Genomic DNA, 17639 nt, shown 5'->3' with positions numbered 1-17639 from the left:
TCATTCCAATTAATAAAATCTTGATTAAAAAGTAATGTTTAGTGATCTACAAAAGGAAAAAGACCAAAACTTTCATCCAAAATGGTACTTCAAGACCCATGTCAAGATGGGAGTAGAATCTAAATGATGCTGATAATATTTATGTAAATGGTAGTAGTTACATTTGTTGCGTGCTCAATAAATACTAAGTGGGGGCACTTGCTATGTGCTAGAAACTGTTCTACATGCTTTATATAGAACTCACTTAATGCTCACACTCATCTAGTAGGTAGGGCCTATTATTTATCTCTGTTTCAGGCAGATATTTGCATAGGTAAAATAAAACATTAATGTGTGAAGATATCAGACACTTGACCCAAGGCCACAGAGATAGCTGAGGAATGAGAATTTGAATTCAGTTCATGGACATCCCAGGTCTACATCCTTAAACACCACTCTATAGTGTAATAGACAGCCTCTCTGCGTAAAGATATTTATTGCAGAATGTTGAGAATGAAGGGTCTTAATGAAATAAATGCACTCTTTTCCTTGGCCAGGTCAGAGAAAAGCAAGTGCAATACATTTTTAGCCTCTGAGTGATATCTCTTGTAGAATTTGTTAACTGTCCTGTGCATTCCTGAACATGGGAAAATGCAATTTGGAGCTAGGAATGAATGATATTGAGAAAAATGTCCCCATTTGAATGTAATATATGGGGGAAATCGACCCAATTACGATCCACTAATTAATCCACTCATTAAAAACACACACCCTAGTTGAAAAAACCTCCCCAGAGAAGGCTCCCCATTTTCTGTGTAACCATTTGTAACCATCCTTCAAGACCCAGCTAACTGTCATTCTGTTGTGAACCCTTTCCCCATTCCCCTCCTTTTGCTCTCATCCCTCTACTTGTGATGATAAGAGCCAACTAACACTTACTGAGCATTACAGCGTATTGGACATGTTGTAAGCACTTCCCTTATTTTATCTCCTTCTAATACCTTTTGGATGGTTATCACTATCCTCGTTTTACAGAGGAAGAAACTGATGTATTTCAAGATGAAGTAACTCATCTGACATGCAGTTCATAAGCGGCAGAGCCAGAATTCAAATCCCAGAAGTCTGACCCTGGAGCTGGAAGCTTGTCATCACTGAGCTATCTGCCTCCCTGGTCACACTGGTTCAACGGTCCCCTCTTTCAACTCTTTCTGAATCATTCCTTTAAAGTATTGAGAGGGTCCTGCAGTCTGGGCGCTGTTTCAGTGCTGGGAACACATTGGTGAGCAGGCAAAGGTGCTTTCAGTCTAGGTGAAGGGTGGAGGACAAGGCTGTCTAGAAAGTGCGGACAGCCTCAATAAAGACCTGGAAGGAGAGGGAGGGAATCTTTTCTAGAACTGCACGCCTGGAGTATAGAGTTCATTAAATGGGAGGAAAGGTGAGTCTTGAAGCTGGTGAGCTGAGCAGTGTCCAGACCATAAGCTTCTGAGCTTGTAAAGAATTTGGGTTGCAATTTTACTGTGAGGGTAACAGGAGCCACTAAATGATTTTAAGGAAATTTGGAAGAAGTTGATTTTAAACTATGTTCATTTACATATTGATATTTTACTGTCAATTGGTGAATTTTACAAAACGAATCAGCCATTAACTTCGTGTTCAGAAAGTCTCATTCAAGAAGTTTTTAAAGAATAACAAAGACATTGGGGGAAAAAAAAACAATGAAACGTAACACTTTATTATTATTTTTATCTTTGAAGGAATTCACCAAAGGTTTCATATTATGCTATGGCATCTTTAATTATAAAAATAAGCAAATAAAATAACTTGCATCTGTCATTACCATGATATGTTTCATAACCTTTATATGCACATGGAGCTTAAAAATGTAATTTAACAATAAATAATGACATATACCAGATATGCTCACTGTTTATTCCAGTACTCAGCTGAAAACCTAAATATCATTTAAATTATAAATACATAATGCAAATATAATGGCACAAAAATGTCTAAAGTGCAACCAAATCACAATAGAAGAATCATGCAAACTGGTCTAGGTCAGCCCGAATCACTCTGCAGGAAACACAGGATGAAGCTGGGGAGGTTTCAGGGAAAGTTATGGGGACCAGGATGGGGAAAGAGAAGCAAAAAACTAGCAACATTGTGAGAACTGCTTCTTTCTGGATGTGTAGATATATGTATTACAAATACATATATAAATATCACTGTGGGGAGAAAAGGGGGTGGGTACCACGGTGTGAAGAGGTCACAGAAAAAAAGAGAATGTACTAGACTGAAGAGAGAATTTTGCTAGGAATACTCATATACTACTTGTCGCATTGGGGTCCTGGTTTTGTGGGTTTGCGAAATGGACACAACATACACACTTTAATAGCTTTTCTGTTTTGGAGAAGTCAGTGTTGCCTGGGGTTAGGGGGCATGGGAGGGTGGGAGGGGGAGAGTCAACTTAGAGTATGGTCTACCTGATTTCCAAGAGGCTAAGGCAGTGTCCATATGTTTGGGGACCTGGGGATAGGGCAGTTCTGAGTATAAAAATGCTCTTAACAATCTGATGTCAGCACGCTTAGAGGCTGTGTGGGGACAAAGGCAGCAATGCTTGTGCTGCTGCTGCTGGGTCTGCTGCACTCGTTCTTGGTCCTTGAGCAGCACGTGACTGGTTTTAAAGGCTTTATGGTAAAGTTGTATTGCTTTTCATTTTCCTGGAGATGTTCCCTCCCTCCCTCCTCCCACCAGGATCCTTATCACTTGATTTGGTCAAATCTTGAGTTTAGCCTGGTGAGAGTCAAGCACCAATAGTTTCTACCTAAGCGAGTATGGAGTGGCCCTTACAGTCCTACCCGTCCACCCTCCTCCTCTCTCGCCATTGACCTTTGGTGGGCAGTGACGTTCGTAAGGGACTGTTGGGTTCAAGGACAGTGACCCTGAGAAACTACTGTTGTTCATAGATAGGTTAATCATTTGGCTTTGGTGGCCGCCATCTTGTAAACATCACGGCAGAAACGATCCAACCACCAGCTCTTTTTTTTTTTTCCCTCTCTCTTTCTCTCTCTCTCTCTCTTTCTCTCTCTCTTTTACTTACTTATTTATTTATTTATTGGCAATCCTACAGAGATGGCCCAGCTGCCAGGACTACTTTGGCAGGCAGCGTGCTACAGGACAAAAATGTAAGAGGAGTCTATTAAGGCTGGACAGGACAGCCCAGGGTTATTTATACCCCCTCAGCCCCAAGTCCCCCAAACTGAATACCCAAAGGCTCATTGACTCATTCCTGATCAATTTCGTGGAAAGTCTCCCACCTCAGCAACAGTTGGCCTGAGTACTAGGCACTGATGAAAGGTGGTGACTAAAGAACTGCCACATCCCAAGGTATAGTAGGCCTTCTCACACTCTTAGTGGTCCAAGCCAAAGGGATGCTCTTTTTGGTTCCTGTCATTCCCAGTTGGATGTGACAGAGCTGTTTCAGGATAGGTCTAAGTCAAGAGTAGCCACTGGGTTGAGGTGGGCTGGGAGATTAACATCTTACCTGGGGTCCTTCAGATAAACCTGTTGGTTTTTCCTATCTCGTACAGGCCCATCTTAAGTTTTGATGTTGACAAAAACTACTTCTACCCCCTTAGTTATAAAAAAGGCCACAAGGAGCATTTATGTGGATATCTGGAAGTGAGATAGTTATTCCATTCCCAGGAAAAGAAAAATAAAGCTAAGTTACAAAACTAAATCTATATGCAATAAAGTTATTATATACTGCTTTGTTTAAGCAGAGTCCTCTGGAAATTTATGTACAGTACATTAGTTTTCAGCTATTTATATTCCACAGTTAGACCTTAAGATTCTCTGGTTTTAAGACAATTGTTAAAGATACTTTAAAGCTCTGAGCAGTTACAGTACATAAAGATGTTAGCTTTTTGTTTTTCATTAGATGCAAGAAGAGGCAGGCTCAAAGCCTGGTTGGAGAGCCAGGCTTGAGCAATTTGGTAAATGTATTGGAAAGGAAATTAGACATTGGAGGATCAAGACCATAAGACACTAGCTCATGAGAGATCAAGAATTCAAACATGACATTCATATTCGTCCATGGCCAGCACAGATTCATAACACGAATTCCATTTAACATCTTTATGAGCATTTAAGACATGCATTTAAATTAAGTTGCTTCTTATCAGCTAACTCTACTGGGGCAACCATTCTAAAGGGCTCCACATCTTCAAATTACAAAGACAGGGGAATTACACGAACGTTTTGTGTTTGAGAGTAGTTTTGAGGGGAGCTGGGAAAAGACATGGTAGAGGAAAGTGATAAAAGAGGGTGTTTTTTTTTCTCCTGAGGAGAGGCAGAAAGATCACACATATTCTGCTGGTGGGAATGCTGCCATCGAGGAATGTTGGGATATTGGTTACAGAAGCCTAGTTTCATGCAATTTTTCTTTATGGGGGCTAGAAAATAGGAACTACTTTAAAAAATCAAACCAGGCACAGTACACTCAAAGTTGGTGTGTGAACACCCTTAAATGACACTAGTTTGGTGAGGTTGTGAACACCTCTCCCTGGTCATGCACTCTCTGGCGAGGTGCGTTTGATGTGGGAGGGAGAGGTCACCTCACCTCGGAGGTTCCTGAGGAGAACTTTCAGCTTCTGTGGCTCATTGGTGCGTCTCCTGTTGAAGTCAGCTCGTGGGTGTGTTTGGGCACAGTGATCCGTCTGCAGGATGTGAAAGAGGCTGGCCATGTTGGGCCCAATTTTCTCCATCAGGCTGTCTCTGATTGTGCTAACAGTGTCTCCATCACATTCCAGTAGGCTTCGGACAAGTCTGTTATAGTATCTGCATTGGGAAAGAGAATGCAGAAGATGGCCATTCAGTGAGAACAAGGCAAACGGGCTTTCATCGGGGCTCCAGCCAACACCTATCCCAAATGATCAGGCCATGTGAACCCAAATAGTTTACCAGCGGATAGTCACCTTGGCCTCTAATCTTTGTGCAGTGTCTTATTAGTTTGAGTGCTTCCTGGATTTACAACACAATGCAAGATAGGTCTGTCTTCAAGTTTAGAGCTCAGGGAATTTACTTTGGATAGTAGCTGATGACAATGTGTAAAAGTTTTAGAAATAATTATAGAGCTAGATGGTCCAAGCTAGATGGGGTTGTCAAGATCATTTAGTGACTATTTAATCATCTCATTTTACAGAGAAGAAACTAAGGTGGGACAGCTGAAGTGACTTGTCTAAGGACATACACGGGTTTATAGTAGAAGCAGGACTTCGTCACATATCATGAGGTGAGCCAACACGCGACACATATTAATAGTCGTTGCACATCCCTTCACCTTTTTCACCCAGCCCCACAACACCCCTCCACTCTGACAGCTGTCAGTCTGTTCTCTATGAGTCTGTTTCTATTTTGCTTGTTAGTTTATTTTGTTCTTTAGATTCCACATATGAGTGAAATCATATGATACTTGTCTTTCTTGACTGGCTTATTTCGCTTAGCATAATACTCTTCAGGTCCATCAAAGCTATCGTGAAGGTGAAGGGATTAAGGAGAAAACAACAAACAAAACAAAACAAAACAAAAAACTCATAGACACAGGCAGCAGCATGGTAATTACCACAGGGGAAGGGGTGTGTGGGAAGGTAGAAGAGTATAGGAGGGAAAAAAAGGTGATGAAAGGAGACTTGACTTGGGGTGGTGAACACACAATACAAGGTACAGATGAATTGTTATAGAATTGTACACCTGAAAGCTCTGTAATTTTATCATCCAATGTCACCCCAATGAATTCAATAAAACATAGAACTAAAAAAATAAATAAATAAATAGACATTGCACATAAATTTGCAGTTATTTTGATGCCTCTTTGCGATTTTCCTTTTTCTTGGTGATGTGTGCTCAGGTGTATGGGCATATGAGTACATTTTCAGACTAAACTTCTATCTTTAAAGGAACCTCCTGTCTTCGGTGTCATTGTTCTCCAAAGGTATACTGTAGTGAGAGGGCCAAATTCCAGACAATGAGGCTATTCACATGGAAAGATTAGTGGTCTTTAGTGGTTCATGCTTCACTAATCTCAGGAAACCTTCTCTCACTGGTCTAGCCTTAGCTGGCCTCTTCCTTTTTTGGACATTTTATAGATATTTGGTTAGCATCATACAGGTCAGCATTTTATGGTTTTGTTTTCCTGGGTAAACTCTAACCTTATTGAAGGCAGGGATTTTGTCCTTTTATTTATACTTCTCCTGTGCCAGTATCATCAGGCAATATTCCCCATTCACTGTTGATTTGTTGGTTTAATTTTGTGGCCACAGAGGAAACAAAGGTTTACAAATATAATTCTCTCCCATAAGTCATGATTCCCACAAGAAAAATCATCTGTAGGTCTGGAAAGTTTTACCCAAATTTGTGCTTGGTACAGATTAACTTCATCTTTGGTGCAAGTCCTTTAAGCATCCCAAACAGTGCAGCTAAGTATTATAGCTCAGAAAGGATTAAACTCTCTGATATTTACAACATATAAATTATTTACCCTGTTCTTTGGGAAGACAGTTCAGTTATTTTCAAATTTGAGTTGGGATGTGTTTGCTCCATGTTGAGGTGGTGACAGTTGTCACCACCCATTAGCTCTGTGTTCACTAATAAGAGACTGTCCTGATGACAGTGATCTGAAGTATTTATGTGGGGAGACCCTTTCCTCAGAGGAACCTGAGCATCGCTGGGGCCACAAGATCTTCTGTGAAAAGAAACCTGTTTATTTTTAACTCACTTCACAGAGCACAGGATCAAACATCTTTCCAGAATAACTTAACCCCCAGAGAGGTCCTTTCAAGGATGTACAGTAAATAGGGTGGAACGTGGGTAATGAAGCAAAGCGGTCACCCTTCTGTGAGTGAGCAGGATGAATTTGGGGACCAAAAGAGAAGTGTCTTGTCTGGGTTTCAGACACAGTCCTGGCCCCACCCCACACACGAGGCTGGGCTATATCCAGCTGTTGTAAAAATTGGGATTCTCTGGCACAGAAACACATTTTCTACCCTTTGGAATGATAAAGCACATGAGTCAAAGCAGAGCTCACTTGGATGGGGATGTGGGGAGAAAAATGGTTTTGGAAAAACTGAGAATGAGCTACTCTGTAGCAATAGCTTCAGAAGTCTACATACCCACATAGGTCCCCAGCCATCTCTTTACTTGTGGGTTCTGCTAGCTCATGGGTCCCCTGGATCTCTGAGTCCAGTTCACAGAGTGATTAGATTATAGAGAATGAGGTTTCTGATCCTTACTCCCCTGTCCCCCAAATAAGGACTTGACAACTTAGAAGTTACCCTTTCACTTCTAGAAAGAATGATTCACACCAAATGACCTCCCAAATGGGCTGGAGAAGATGGTCTTTGCTTAGATCAACATTGAAAGTCTTGTTTGGCTGAAAAATCCTAACACCAGTTAGGAAACACAGCTTCTGTAGCTGGCCTTGCCTATTTGAGGCCAGGTGTGTCCCCCTGGCCCCACTTAGTCAAACCTACTCTCCTGCTCCTGCTCTTGCCTTTACTGTTGCTTCCTCTGCTAGCACAGATGTCCCATCTGTGTTTGGTGTTTCTTGATGATGGCCCTTGCCAGCCTGGTTGCTTTTAGTGACTCCCTCCAAATCTACCTTTAGCTTCTCTCTTGAACCTTTTTAGCTCAACAAGGGCAGGCTAAGAGGGCTCCTTGGAACAGAAGATACTCATGGCTCCATTAGCAGTTCCTCCAAGTGTGGAAAATCTGTCAGGCTCTCCATTTGCCAGGGCGAGCAGCAGGTTAATCCTGGCCATCTCCATTTAGTGCTGGAATATGGCATTGGACTCTGGGACTATGTGAGTTAATGAGATAGAACTTTCCTATCGATAGGCCACTAAGTAAGATTATTGAAGAGATTGTGTCTCCAGTAAAAGTTGACTTAGTAACTGTCACATATTTACTGAGCACCATCTTGTATCAAGTAACATGTGTCTTCTCTTTGAGGAGAGAATGCACACAAATCGAATTGTTGATCACCCTGGGGCACATTTATTCAATTCTGCTTGGTAGTCTATTTTTGGATGGTGGATGTATCCTGCAGGCTTTACTGGCTGCCATTTTTGAAGCAGAAATCAAATAGCTTGGCTCAAGGCCATGTGAGTTCTAGGCCCAACTTTGTCATTTACCAGCTGTGTGACCTTCAGCAGGTCACTCCCCTCTCTGGGCCTCTGTTCTTTAATCAGTAAAATGAGGCAGTTAGTCTAGATAATTTCTATGGTCATTGTCAGCTGTGACATGCAATGTTTCTAGTGATTTGATATGTATGTTCCTTCTCAATTTAATAGAAACAGTACAGCTCTGTCTAAGGCCCATCCTTTGCAGGAAGAGTTAGAACGAATCAAGATTTTTTTCTATATCTTTATAGGGAAGTGAGGGGGCGGGTATCGGGGATCTGCAACAAAGCCTTGATGGGCTAAATGTTTGGATCACCCTGCCTTGAAGGACTTTTTAAAGCAAGTTTCTTCCTTCCTACTTTAAAAATTCCGTCACTAACTTTTTTTTCTTGGTAAAGAATAAGATCAGATATTCTCCATAGCTACTGTTTCAGCCACGCTTACCCAAATACACACATACTGCCTAGGAACGCTCTGTGTGAGGGTTTATAAATAGTCCTTTGTTTCCCTTGATCAATATTATTCTTCTGTTTCCTGTTCCCTATGCATGCCCTAGAGAACTGGAAGTGTCGTCCGTATTCCCACTCTGGATGTGGACTGGTCTAGTTCCTTCCCCAGCCTCACACTGCCCAACCTCCCGATCAATTTTGCCTGCTTCTCTCAGGATTGAAAGTTGAGTTTGCAAATTCAGCCAGGGGGGCACTCCAGCTATCCTCATGGAAAACTTCCTTCTTCTGGCTCCTGGTCAGGTCACAGGCTTTTGGATTCTCCCAGGCCCAAATCTCAGGCTAGATAAGTCACAGGAAGGTGGAATGAACCTGTAACTACTTCCTTTCACAATTCTGTGCCAGTTGGCATAAGTTAGCGTGTAGCCATGGTGGGACAGAGGCTGGGAAAGCAGGATGTTTCAGGAGAGTGAGGAGCTTAAATAGAGCAAATCAAGCCCAGAATGGAACCGGAAATCTCTACAGTTCTCAGCAGGAATAATATCAGCCAGTTGAAGTGAAATAATTGGAGAAAGGTAAGGGTTGCATGGAAGGTTCTGATCTTTCAGAAGTGGCCATCCCTCACCCCCACTTTCCTAATACCTGTGATTCCCCTAAGATTAAAGAAAGAGATGTGACCATTTTCTAAGGGTGGTGAGATGAGGCACTAATTGAAAGTAATAATGGCCCGATTAAAAAAATTACTAGTCTCTTCTGAGATAAGATCACCAGTCTAGAATCGGTGCCTCCTTTCCACAGACCTCTCCCTTCATCATGGAGGGTGATGCTCACTTAAAATAGGTTAGCATTGCCTCAAATTGGTTACATGCCACATTATAGATCATGAATAGTCACCAGGTCCTTAAAGTTCAACATATACAATAATGGCTTTGCTAACGTACTCCTACCTCCAGCTACTACACAAATAGCATCCTTTATCCCTAGCCCCAGGTCAGACTAAGCACTCTTTATTTCTCTTCCTTCTGGTGAAGGGTGTCTCCAGCAACTAGCCAGGTTCTTTTTTCTTCCCAGGTGTAATAAGAATCTTCGTATGAGAATTTTAAGACCAAGGTCAATATAAAGAGACAGGCCATTCGAGATAAATGCTGGATATGCTTTTCCTGTCTTGAGGAAATCAGTGAGGACCCATGGCACAGCGGCTTTCAAGGACCAAACAAAGGATGTTTATAAATCGACACCAGGTTCTGAAGAGCACACTGCCCTGTGGTTATGAGTGAATGGGAAACTTTGCAAAGTTTGAATGTCAGGGGGCTTAACCTTTCCCAATGGAGGAGCTCCTTTCCTCATCTTCCAGTTGCCGTGGTGAATGTGCCTGAATCTCTGGGAAACCCTAGAGGACTAGGCTGTTGCCACTGTCTGAGGAAGGCTGGGAAACTAATCAGGTGAAGCCTGCGTTAGCTCCCAGGTCGTCGGAGTAACACGAATAGGACTGATCTCTGTGAAGATGTCAGGGTTTGTTTGGAGAGACAAAGAATCATAGCACTTCAGGATTGGGAGTCAAGTTTTAGTCCGACAGGGCATCACAGTAGGCTGAGCTTGAACTTGACCAGACCTCCGTGCCAGCCCCACCAGTATCTCTCTTAACTTGATCACGCTTGAGGTAGCCCAGGTCTTGCTGGGAACTTTCTAGGCCATGGAGTGAGGATGCCATTCCTCTCATGTGTTAGATGTTCACCACTGGCTGGTGAAGACCGAGCCAGGGGCACAGAAAAGCACGCTGCTTAGGCATTACCAGCTCAGTGGCTGAGAATGTGATCTGGGCAGTCACCGGGACATCATTCCAGGAAATCTAGGACTAGAGGAATGGGATAACATTGTCCTGGCAGGGAACAGGGGAGTCATCTAGATTAGCCATTTCACTTGTCACAAAGGAGAGGTCAGTCCCAGGGAAGTGAGATGGCTTGCTCTCGGCTACCTAGTGAAGTATCTGATTGGGCTTGGGGCTCACTCAAAATACATGCAGGCGTAAAGGACTGCATTATGACATTTGACCAGAGTTTTTATAATGGCTAATTGTACTGTGCATAGTCATTCAGCCAAGTGTGATGTCTCAAAAGCTTGTTTCCATAAACTTCACCATTCCTTTCAGGCTTATGGCAAGAAACTGACCATGAAAATATACCTAGGGTTGCGGAAAATGAAGCTTTCTATTAGCTACATGGGAAGACTTTTCCTATAACAGTAAAAAAAAAAAATCCAGTCTGCTTAAGCTGTCACAACCAATCACAAACACATTTTTTTCCTGCAAAAGCTGGGAAGACTGCAAGCTAAAATAAGAGCATGACTGTGGCAATTTAAACCCCCTTCTGTGTCTGGCTCTGCCAGCCAACCACTCCCTCTTCCACCCTAATTGCAAAAAAAAGTAGACTCATTTTGTACCTGTTGGAGAAGTGGTTGGGGAGCTGCACGACTTCCGTGATGGCTTCGGGGTTCCGCTTGGCGATGCTGCACACGTTCAGCTTGCTGTAGCACTCCTCCTGCACCTCAGCAATCATCCTCTGGAAAGTGGAGCACCTCCGAATGGCGAGGAAGACCTTGGCGGTGACCCCGTTGGCGATGCACTTCAAGCTCTCCTTGACAAATGCTTTTCCCTGCCAAGGAAAGGGGTCGGAGGAAAACCTTTAGCTCGAGCTGACAAGAGAGGACAGGGCCTCCAGTGTGTGGAACTTAGGGGGCTCCTGGCACTGTACTGTGGCCATCTGCATGTCCTTGCAATGAGAAAACTGTGTGCGTGGCCAGGATGAAAAAATGTCCCTCCTCTCTGAGACTACCTTGAGAACTGAGCTCCATAGAAATAAAATGAGACAGGAGACAAAAAAAAAAAAAAAAAAAAAAAGAGAGAGAGAGAGAGAGAGAGAGAGAGAGAGAGAGAGAGAGGAACTATAAACTACCACCCTGCAGCTTAAAAATAGCCATAATATGGCTTTGTATCCTTGGGATTGAGACTTGGATAACTCAAACTACAAACTAGCAGTTAATATGCTAGGCCATACAGTGAGAAGAACTTATTTGTTAGAAGAATATTTTTATTTCCTCTTGATAAAGCGAAGTTTTCTGCTTATCACCCCTGCCTTATAAGAGAGCCTCTGTCAGCATGTTACCATCGTGCCTTAGAGTGGGTGGGGAATGTCTTCTACAGAACCTATATCCAGGCCAAAAATGTGTGTGCGTGTGTGTGTGTGTGTGTGTGTGTGTGTGTGTACTACACGCATCGGAGGTGAGCATTTAGAGTGGTGAGGCTGGGAAGGAGAGCTGGTTCCCTACAAGACTGGTTCCTAAGCACCATAGTCTAACACACTGTTCAAGACAAGCAGCCAGTGGGAGGAAGGGGTCAAGGTCTTATTACCTGAGTGTCAAATTTAGCAGCGCTGTACAAGAAGGATTTACAGATGTCATACATCCCATCCGTGTCACAGGTGGAGTTTTCCAGGCATGCAAAAGCCCCACAGCCAACCTGCAGAGCACTGTTGAGGCAGCGAACCACTTCAGCTGAAAAAGACAAGCCATCCAATCCGAGTCAGACGAGAGGGCGGTTCCAATGGGTCAAGTTGGTGTGGTGGAAACATTCAAGGACACGGGGTCAGAAGAACTTATGGTAGGTGTCTGTGATGGGCCAGTAGATAGACTCCTTGAAAGGGGTGGGTGGTGAGAAAGTGAGGGGCCAGGGGGATCCCTTTGGCTCACAAGAGCCAGGGCACTTGAAGGAGAGGGAATGTGCTTTCCCTCTGGGCTACATGCTCCGGCCTCCCCGTTGCCACACCGTTTGGGGGGGCTGGAGAGGAAGGTTGGAGTCCGTGGGATGCGTGATGCTTGAAACAGCTCTGCATTGCCAACGGGCATCACTTAGAGCCTGAAAGCAGGAGAGGCGAAGCAGGGGCTGGTGGTCAGGGTTAGGAGGTGCAAGGGCCAGGGAGTCCATTTGGCTCCCAAAAATGCACTCCCGAGTAATAAGGATGGAATTTTAGTCTAAATGGCCGAGAAGAAGTTGCCAGGAGTCCCTTCCGAATTAAGGGCTTTTAACTTACCTTCATACTGGCAGATGGCAATTTGAGCCGTCCATGTTTCACCCCCAACCCCCACCACAGGACAGTGCTTAGAGGTATGCATGATGTCTCTCATATTAAAAGCCCCCCCCCTTTTTTTTTTGAAAGAGAGAGAGAGAGAGAGAGAGAGAGAGAGAGAGAGAGAGGGAGAGAGAAACACAGGTATGGAATAAAAAGGCAGAGGTACCCCTTGTGCAAGACTGGAAGAAAACCGCAAAGAACTTGCATGAGGCTCTCTACATTCTGGATAAGATCTCCCATAAAAGTAATTTCTCTCCTACAGAAGGGGGGTGTTCTGGCAGGCAGCTCTGCAAGAAATGATCTGCAGCCTTCATGCCACAGGATTCTCCTCTGAGATCAAAAGCGTGGTTCGGTTGGGCTTCCCCTCCCCCCTCCCACCACCCGCAGCCTCTGGGATGTTACAAGTCATTTCCCTAATTATATATTTTCACGGGCTCAAATTATAACTTTGCTTTGAGCAGTTTTAATATGCATTAGGGCTGCTATTGTTTTAGGCAAGCTCGACTTGTGAATCACGGCATCTCTATAGCAACTAAGTACAAAAGGAAGTGAAGCAAAGCCCTGCTCCCGGCAGGGACCTGCTCTTGCGAGGGGAGCGTGGTCTGCAGCGTTTGGGCACCTGCGATCCCAGCTCTGCTGACAGTTGGGGGAGCGAGGCAGCGATGAATGAGGAGCCGGGCAGACAAGCCAAGTCAGAAGGCAGAGGTGTCAGAGCCGGCGTCCTAAGGACTCTTCTCCCCTTGGAGGCCAAGCGAATACGCGATGAACTGCTCCAAGGGGTCGGGACTAGAGCGAGACCTTCCCTGGGAGAAACAGCTGCTACGTTTCACAAATACTCCTTTCCAAGGGGCTCGCTGGCCCCGGGCAGCATGGGCGACTGAATGGAGAGAGAGAGAGAGAGAGAGAGAGAGAGAGAGAGAGAGAGAGAGCCGGGAGGAAGAGGAGGAGCAGTGTGGGGGGTGGGATGTGTAGGGTTGTCTCTGAATCTGCTCGGGGTTTGTCAGACTTGAGGGCTATGGCTCCGTAAATCAGTCTGCAGAGGGGGATTTGGGTGTGCTCCCCGAAGGGGTGGGGAAGTCAAGTCACAGCGTCTGAAGGGTGAAGAAAGAGGGGCATCAGCCCCATCATGCCTCACCTTAAGATCGGCTTCGGCTTCTGGAAGTATAGAGAGCGCCTTGAAGCATGCCAACATTCAAGCCTCTCCCCGCCCCCTCCCCCCCCTCCCCCCCCAAGAGGGTACGTGCCAGATTTCAGGCAATCAGGCTAGGCTTATGCAATGAAATACCCTCAGCAGAGCGCCCAGCTTCTTCGTTAGTTGCGTGCAATTTATTAAACAAAGGAGCTCCACTTCCTAAGGCTATTGGATTACCCTGGCAGTTTATTGCCATCAGGCATGCAGTACATTTATTATCAAGATCAGCCGTCGCAGACACAGTTGCAAAAGCGAGAGGCAAATGAGGACAGCTCTTTGGGGGAGAAACCGGTCCTGGGTTTGCCGCTTACCTGAGTTCTGAGCTGCCACCCGGGGTTTTCTGGGGCTCACAGAATCATTCTGCTCCGCCTCATGGGTTGCAGAAGCACTGATCACCAGCACCAGAAGCACTGCTGAGTTTTGGAGCATTCTCTGAGAAGTTTCCGCTAAGTTGTTCGTTTTTTTTTTTTTTTTTTTTCCTCCCCCCCTTTCCTCTTTCCCTCTCCCGGCTCGAGGGAAGATGTGGATCTGGATACACTGAAAGCCTAGGTGAGGATTCGATGAGGATCTTTTTTGTTGCTGCTGATGCTGCTCCTGCTGACGCTTCCGCTGCTGCTGCTGCTGCTGTGGCTGCTGCTGCTGTGGCTGCAGTCGCTGCTTCTTGCACCTCTGGCTTTTGCAAACTGGGGGCCCAAGAGCTGCACCCAGGGGTTTTATAGCCGTTCTTATCGGTCCTTAGGATCAGGGACCAATCAGGTCCCTCAACTGGTCTGACTAGCCAATCGGAGGGCAAGCTCATTGGGCTGGAGCTGTTTGACTTCTTAGAAATATTTTCCAGCAAATTAAAAGTACCTGCTGCCAATGTTGCATATGTGTGTGTGTGACTGTATGTGCATAGATGTGTGAAAAAGCTATTTTCATGGAATTAGAGGATAACTTTGTATTGCTCGAACCAAGGGAAAACCATATGGCAATCTCAACAAGGTGCTTTGGACATCTATCCATCTTTTTTAAAAAAATGAGCTGGGGGGTGGGAGTTGGTAGTGAGAGCAGGATGGGGGAGTGTGCTCTCTTTGGATTTTCATTCAATCTCATTATAACAGTTTTACTCTAATTTTAATAGCACATTCTCTGTTTTGTAAGCCACACACACACACACACACACACACACACTCCCTCCCCATCTTCTCTGCATATGCATGTTCCCAGGTCTGTGATGCATTTTGATTGTATGTGTGTATTCTGAGTTCTCACTCGCATATAAGAGCCCCCAAGGAGGGACATATATGAGCGGAAGGGTCCTGATGAACAGGGGCATGGCAGCTCTGAGCTGTGGCCCCACATTCCCTATTGCTTAGCTTTATGACCCTGGCCGAGTCTTTTTACCTTGCTCCATCTTTGTTTCCAAGCTGTGAAATGTCAAGGTTAGCATTCCTGAGGCCTCTAACACTATGATTTTCTAGTCACACAAGTGAACCTTGACCCCATCCTTTTAATCACCAGCAGTGACTGAAACTCCAGAGTGTTAGTTATCATAGGTACACACATGCACTTCTACATGCAAGACACTCAACTGGGAGACAGCGTGAATGCCTGGAAAGTTAATAAACGGTGTGCCCAAGCCCAGCAACTTCATAATCACATTGAAACAATAAGCTGGCCAATGCAAGATGAAACCTGCTGGGGAAACCAGGTCATTTCTTGGGGTGGGGGAGCGAAGGGGGTGGGGTGGCGGGACTGGGAGGAAGGGGTAGGAAAAGCCCAGAATGTGTAGGAGAGAAGACTGATAAGCTCTAGACTTAATGGAACAATTACAGTGGCATTACAGTGGATCATGCTTAGGTAGAAGCTCATATTTTCTTATAAGTGGGCTGTAGGCAACCCTGAAGCGTGTTCTTAACTTGTGAAGGTGGTTAATAATCCAGAAGAGGATTTATCAGGGTGGAGAGGGGGTCATTAGGGCTGGGTGAAGTGAAGGGATTAAGAAAAAAAAAATCCCTTAAAAGATTTCAGGAGGTAAATGAGAAAGGGCCATTGGAGATTCATACAGATGCAGGCAGAATGATCTTGCAAAGAAGCAGAGCCAGCCAGTGGTTTCAGTTTAAATCCCCAAATCTTCAGGCAAAGGTAGAAGAAAGAGTGCCAATTGTATTTGCTACACACCAAGAATCAGCTCTATGTGTGTGTGGGCAGTGGATTTGCTGAGTGATTGTAGCCCTCCTTGCAAAAGAGAGAGTGGTTTGGAAAGTATGAGAAATAGAGGAAATAAAAGATAAAGGAAACATCTAAAAGAAGAAAGAAAATTTCAAATTTCAATGAAATAAGTTCGTTTTAATGATATTAACTGATCTGATTGATATTTCTCAAGTAGGATCTAGGCTGAATGCCAGGGGCTGAAGAGAGAGGGTAAAAGAGAAGAGATATAGAGGAAGGAAAAGTAATGATTCTTGTCACTGAGGCACTTGCAGTCAAGTTGGGAAGATGCTCAACCTCAGTCTTATCTCCCGAAGGTTCAGGATGTCAGAACCTGGCATGGTATGGTCAACAGCGGCTAGAGATGTGGGCAAGGCTCATGCAAGAACCTTCAAGGAAGGATCAGTGAGGGGAAGATGTGAACTACTGTTATTTATTGATTTTCCAGAATTTAGGAAAAAGCTATTTCCTATTTTAAAAAGGTCATATTCTGGAAGTCTCAGAGGTTGATTTTATTGCTTTTAGGCAGGGGTGGTAGATGTATGGCAATGTATAGTTGAATATTCTCTTCTAGAAGAAGAAGGGGATAGATGCATGGATTTCCCCCCAACCCCTCCAAGGATCTTAATTTCTGTTCCTCAGCATTCTCTACCTACTTAGCCCCTCTTCACTGTTAAATGCCGTGTTGCTGGTTTCTCTGGTTGGACTTTCCCTGTGTTGATCTACTGGCTTAATATGACTTACTTCCCACCACCCACATTCTTGTTCTCTGGTGCTCACAGCAGAACACATTGTCCTACAAGTGTCAGGACGTGGTGTGTGTTTCCTCTGATGTTGATTTATTGCTCCTCCTTATTTCACTCCCTTACTGTCATGTGCCTGGACGTTCATTGCTGGGTGTGCAAAGTGTCTCACAATGACAGACAAATAAGCTGTCATCTGAGGAAATCCAATAGTGGTCAGCTATGTTGGCTTGCATGTAACTAATTTCAATGTATTTGAGAACATCAAAGGACCGAGGTAGAGCCTAAGTAGAAACACCCAATGTCAAGTTTCTTCCCAGGAGTTCATGGATATTTGAATGTCCACAGTCATTGAGTTCCTGTCTTGAACTTTAAATTAATGATAGAAGAGTCTTTGGAACTCTGCAGGTGATGTCCTTTGTAACTTCTCCTGGGGGGGGGGGGAGGGGTCTGAGGGAATATGGAGGAATTTGAACGTTAGATTTCAGAATTCAGATCTTATCCTGCAAGCAACAGGGGTCGGTAAGGGTTCTTGAGTAGGAATTGTTAAGTGATGTGTTGAGATTAATGTTTGGGGAAGATCTTTTGATTATACTTATGATGGTTTGGGGGGAGAAAAGAGCAAAGGTTATAAGACCAGTTAGTAATATCAGTTTGTGTTGATGAGGTCCTAATAATGATGTAGCAGTAGGAAAGGAAGAAAGGAAAAATGTGATAAGTATTTTAAATAAAATGGAAATTCTCAATTAACCTACAAGAAAAAAAAAAAAGCTTTCACGCAGTTTAAT

The 17639-nt window shown here is 44.2% G+C and overlaps 1 protein-coding gene across 1 annotated transcript; it reads right to left on the bottom strand.

Moving 5' to 3' along the window:
* Nucleotides 1-1735: 1735 nt before the first annotated feature.
* Nucleotides 1736-14583, bottom strand: STC1 (stanniocalcin 1). The gene is made up of 4 exons (XM_079771665.1): nt 14227-14583; nt 12006-12148; nt 11039-11250; nt 1736-4815 (listed from the first exon to the last, which is right to left on the bottom strand). Exons 1-4 carry the CDS (start codon nt 14342-14344, stop codon nt 4545-4547), a joined length of 744 nt encoding a protein of 247 aa, XP_079627791.1. The 5' UTR covers nt 14345-14583; the 3' UTR covers nt 1736-4544.
* Nucleotides 14584-17639: the final 3056 nt, after the last annotated feature.

Source organism: Cnephaeus nilssonii (assembly GCF_951640355.1).
Source record: "Cnephaeus nilssonii genome assembly, chromosome: 5".
NCBI lineage: Eukaryota > Metazoa > Chordata > Mammalia > Chiroptera > Vespertilionidae > Cnephaeus > Cnephaeus nilssonii.
This window is presented reverse-complemented; position numbering and strand designations above follow the sequence as displayed.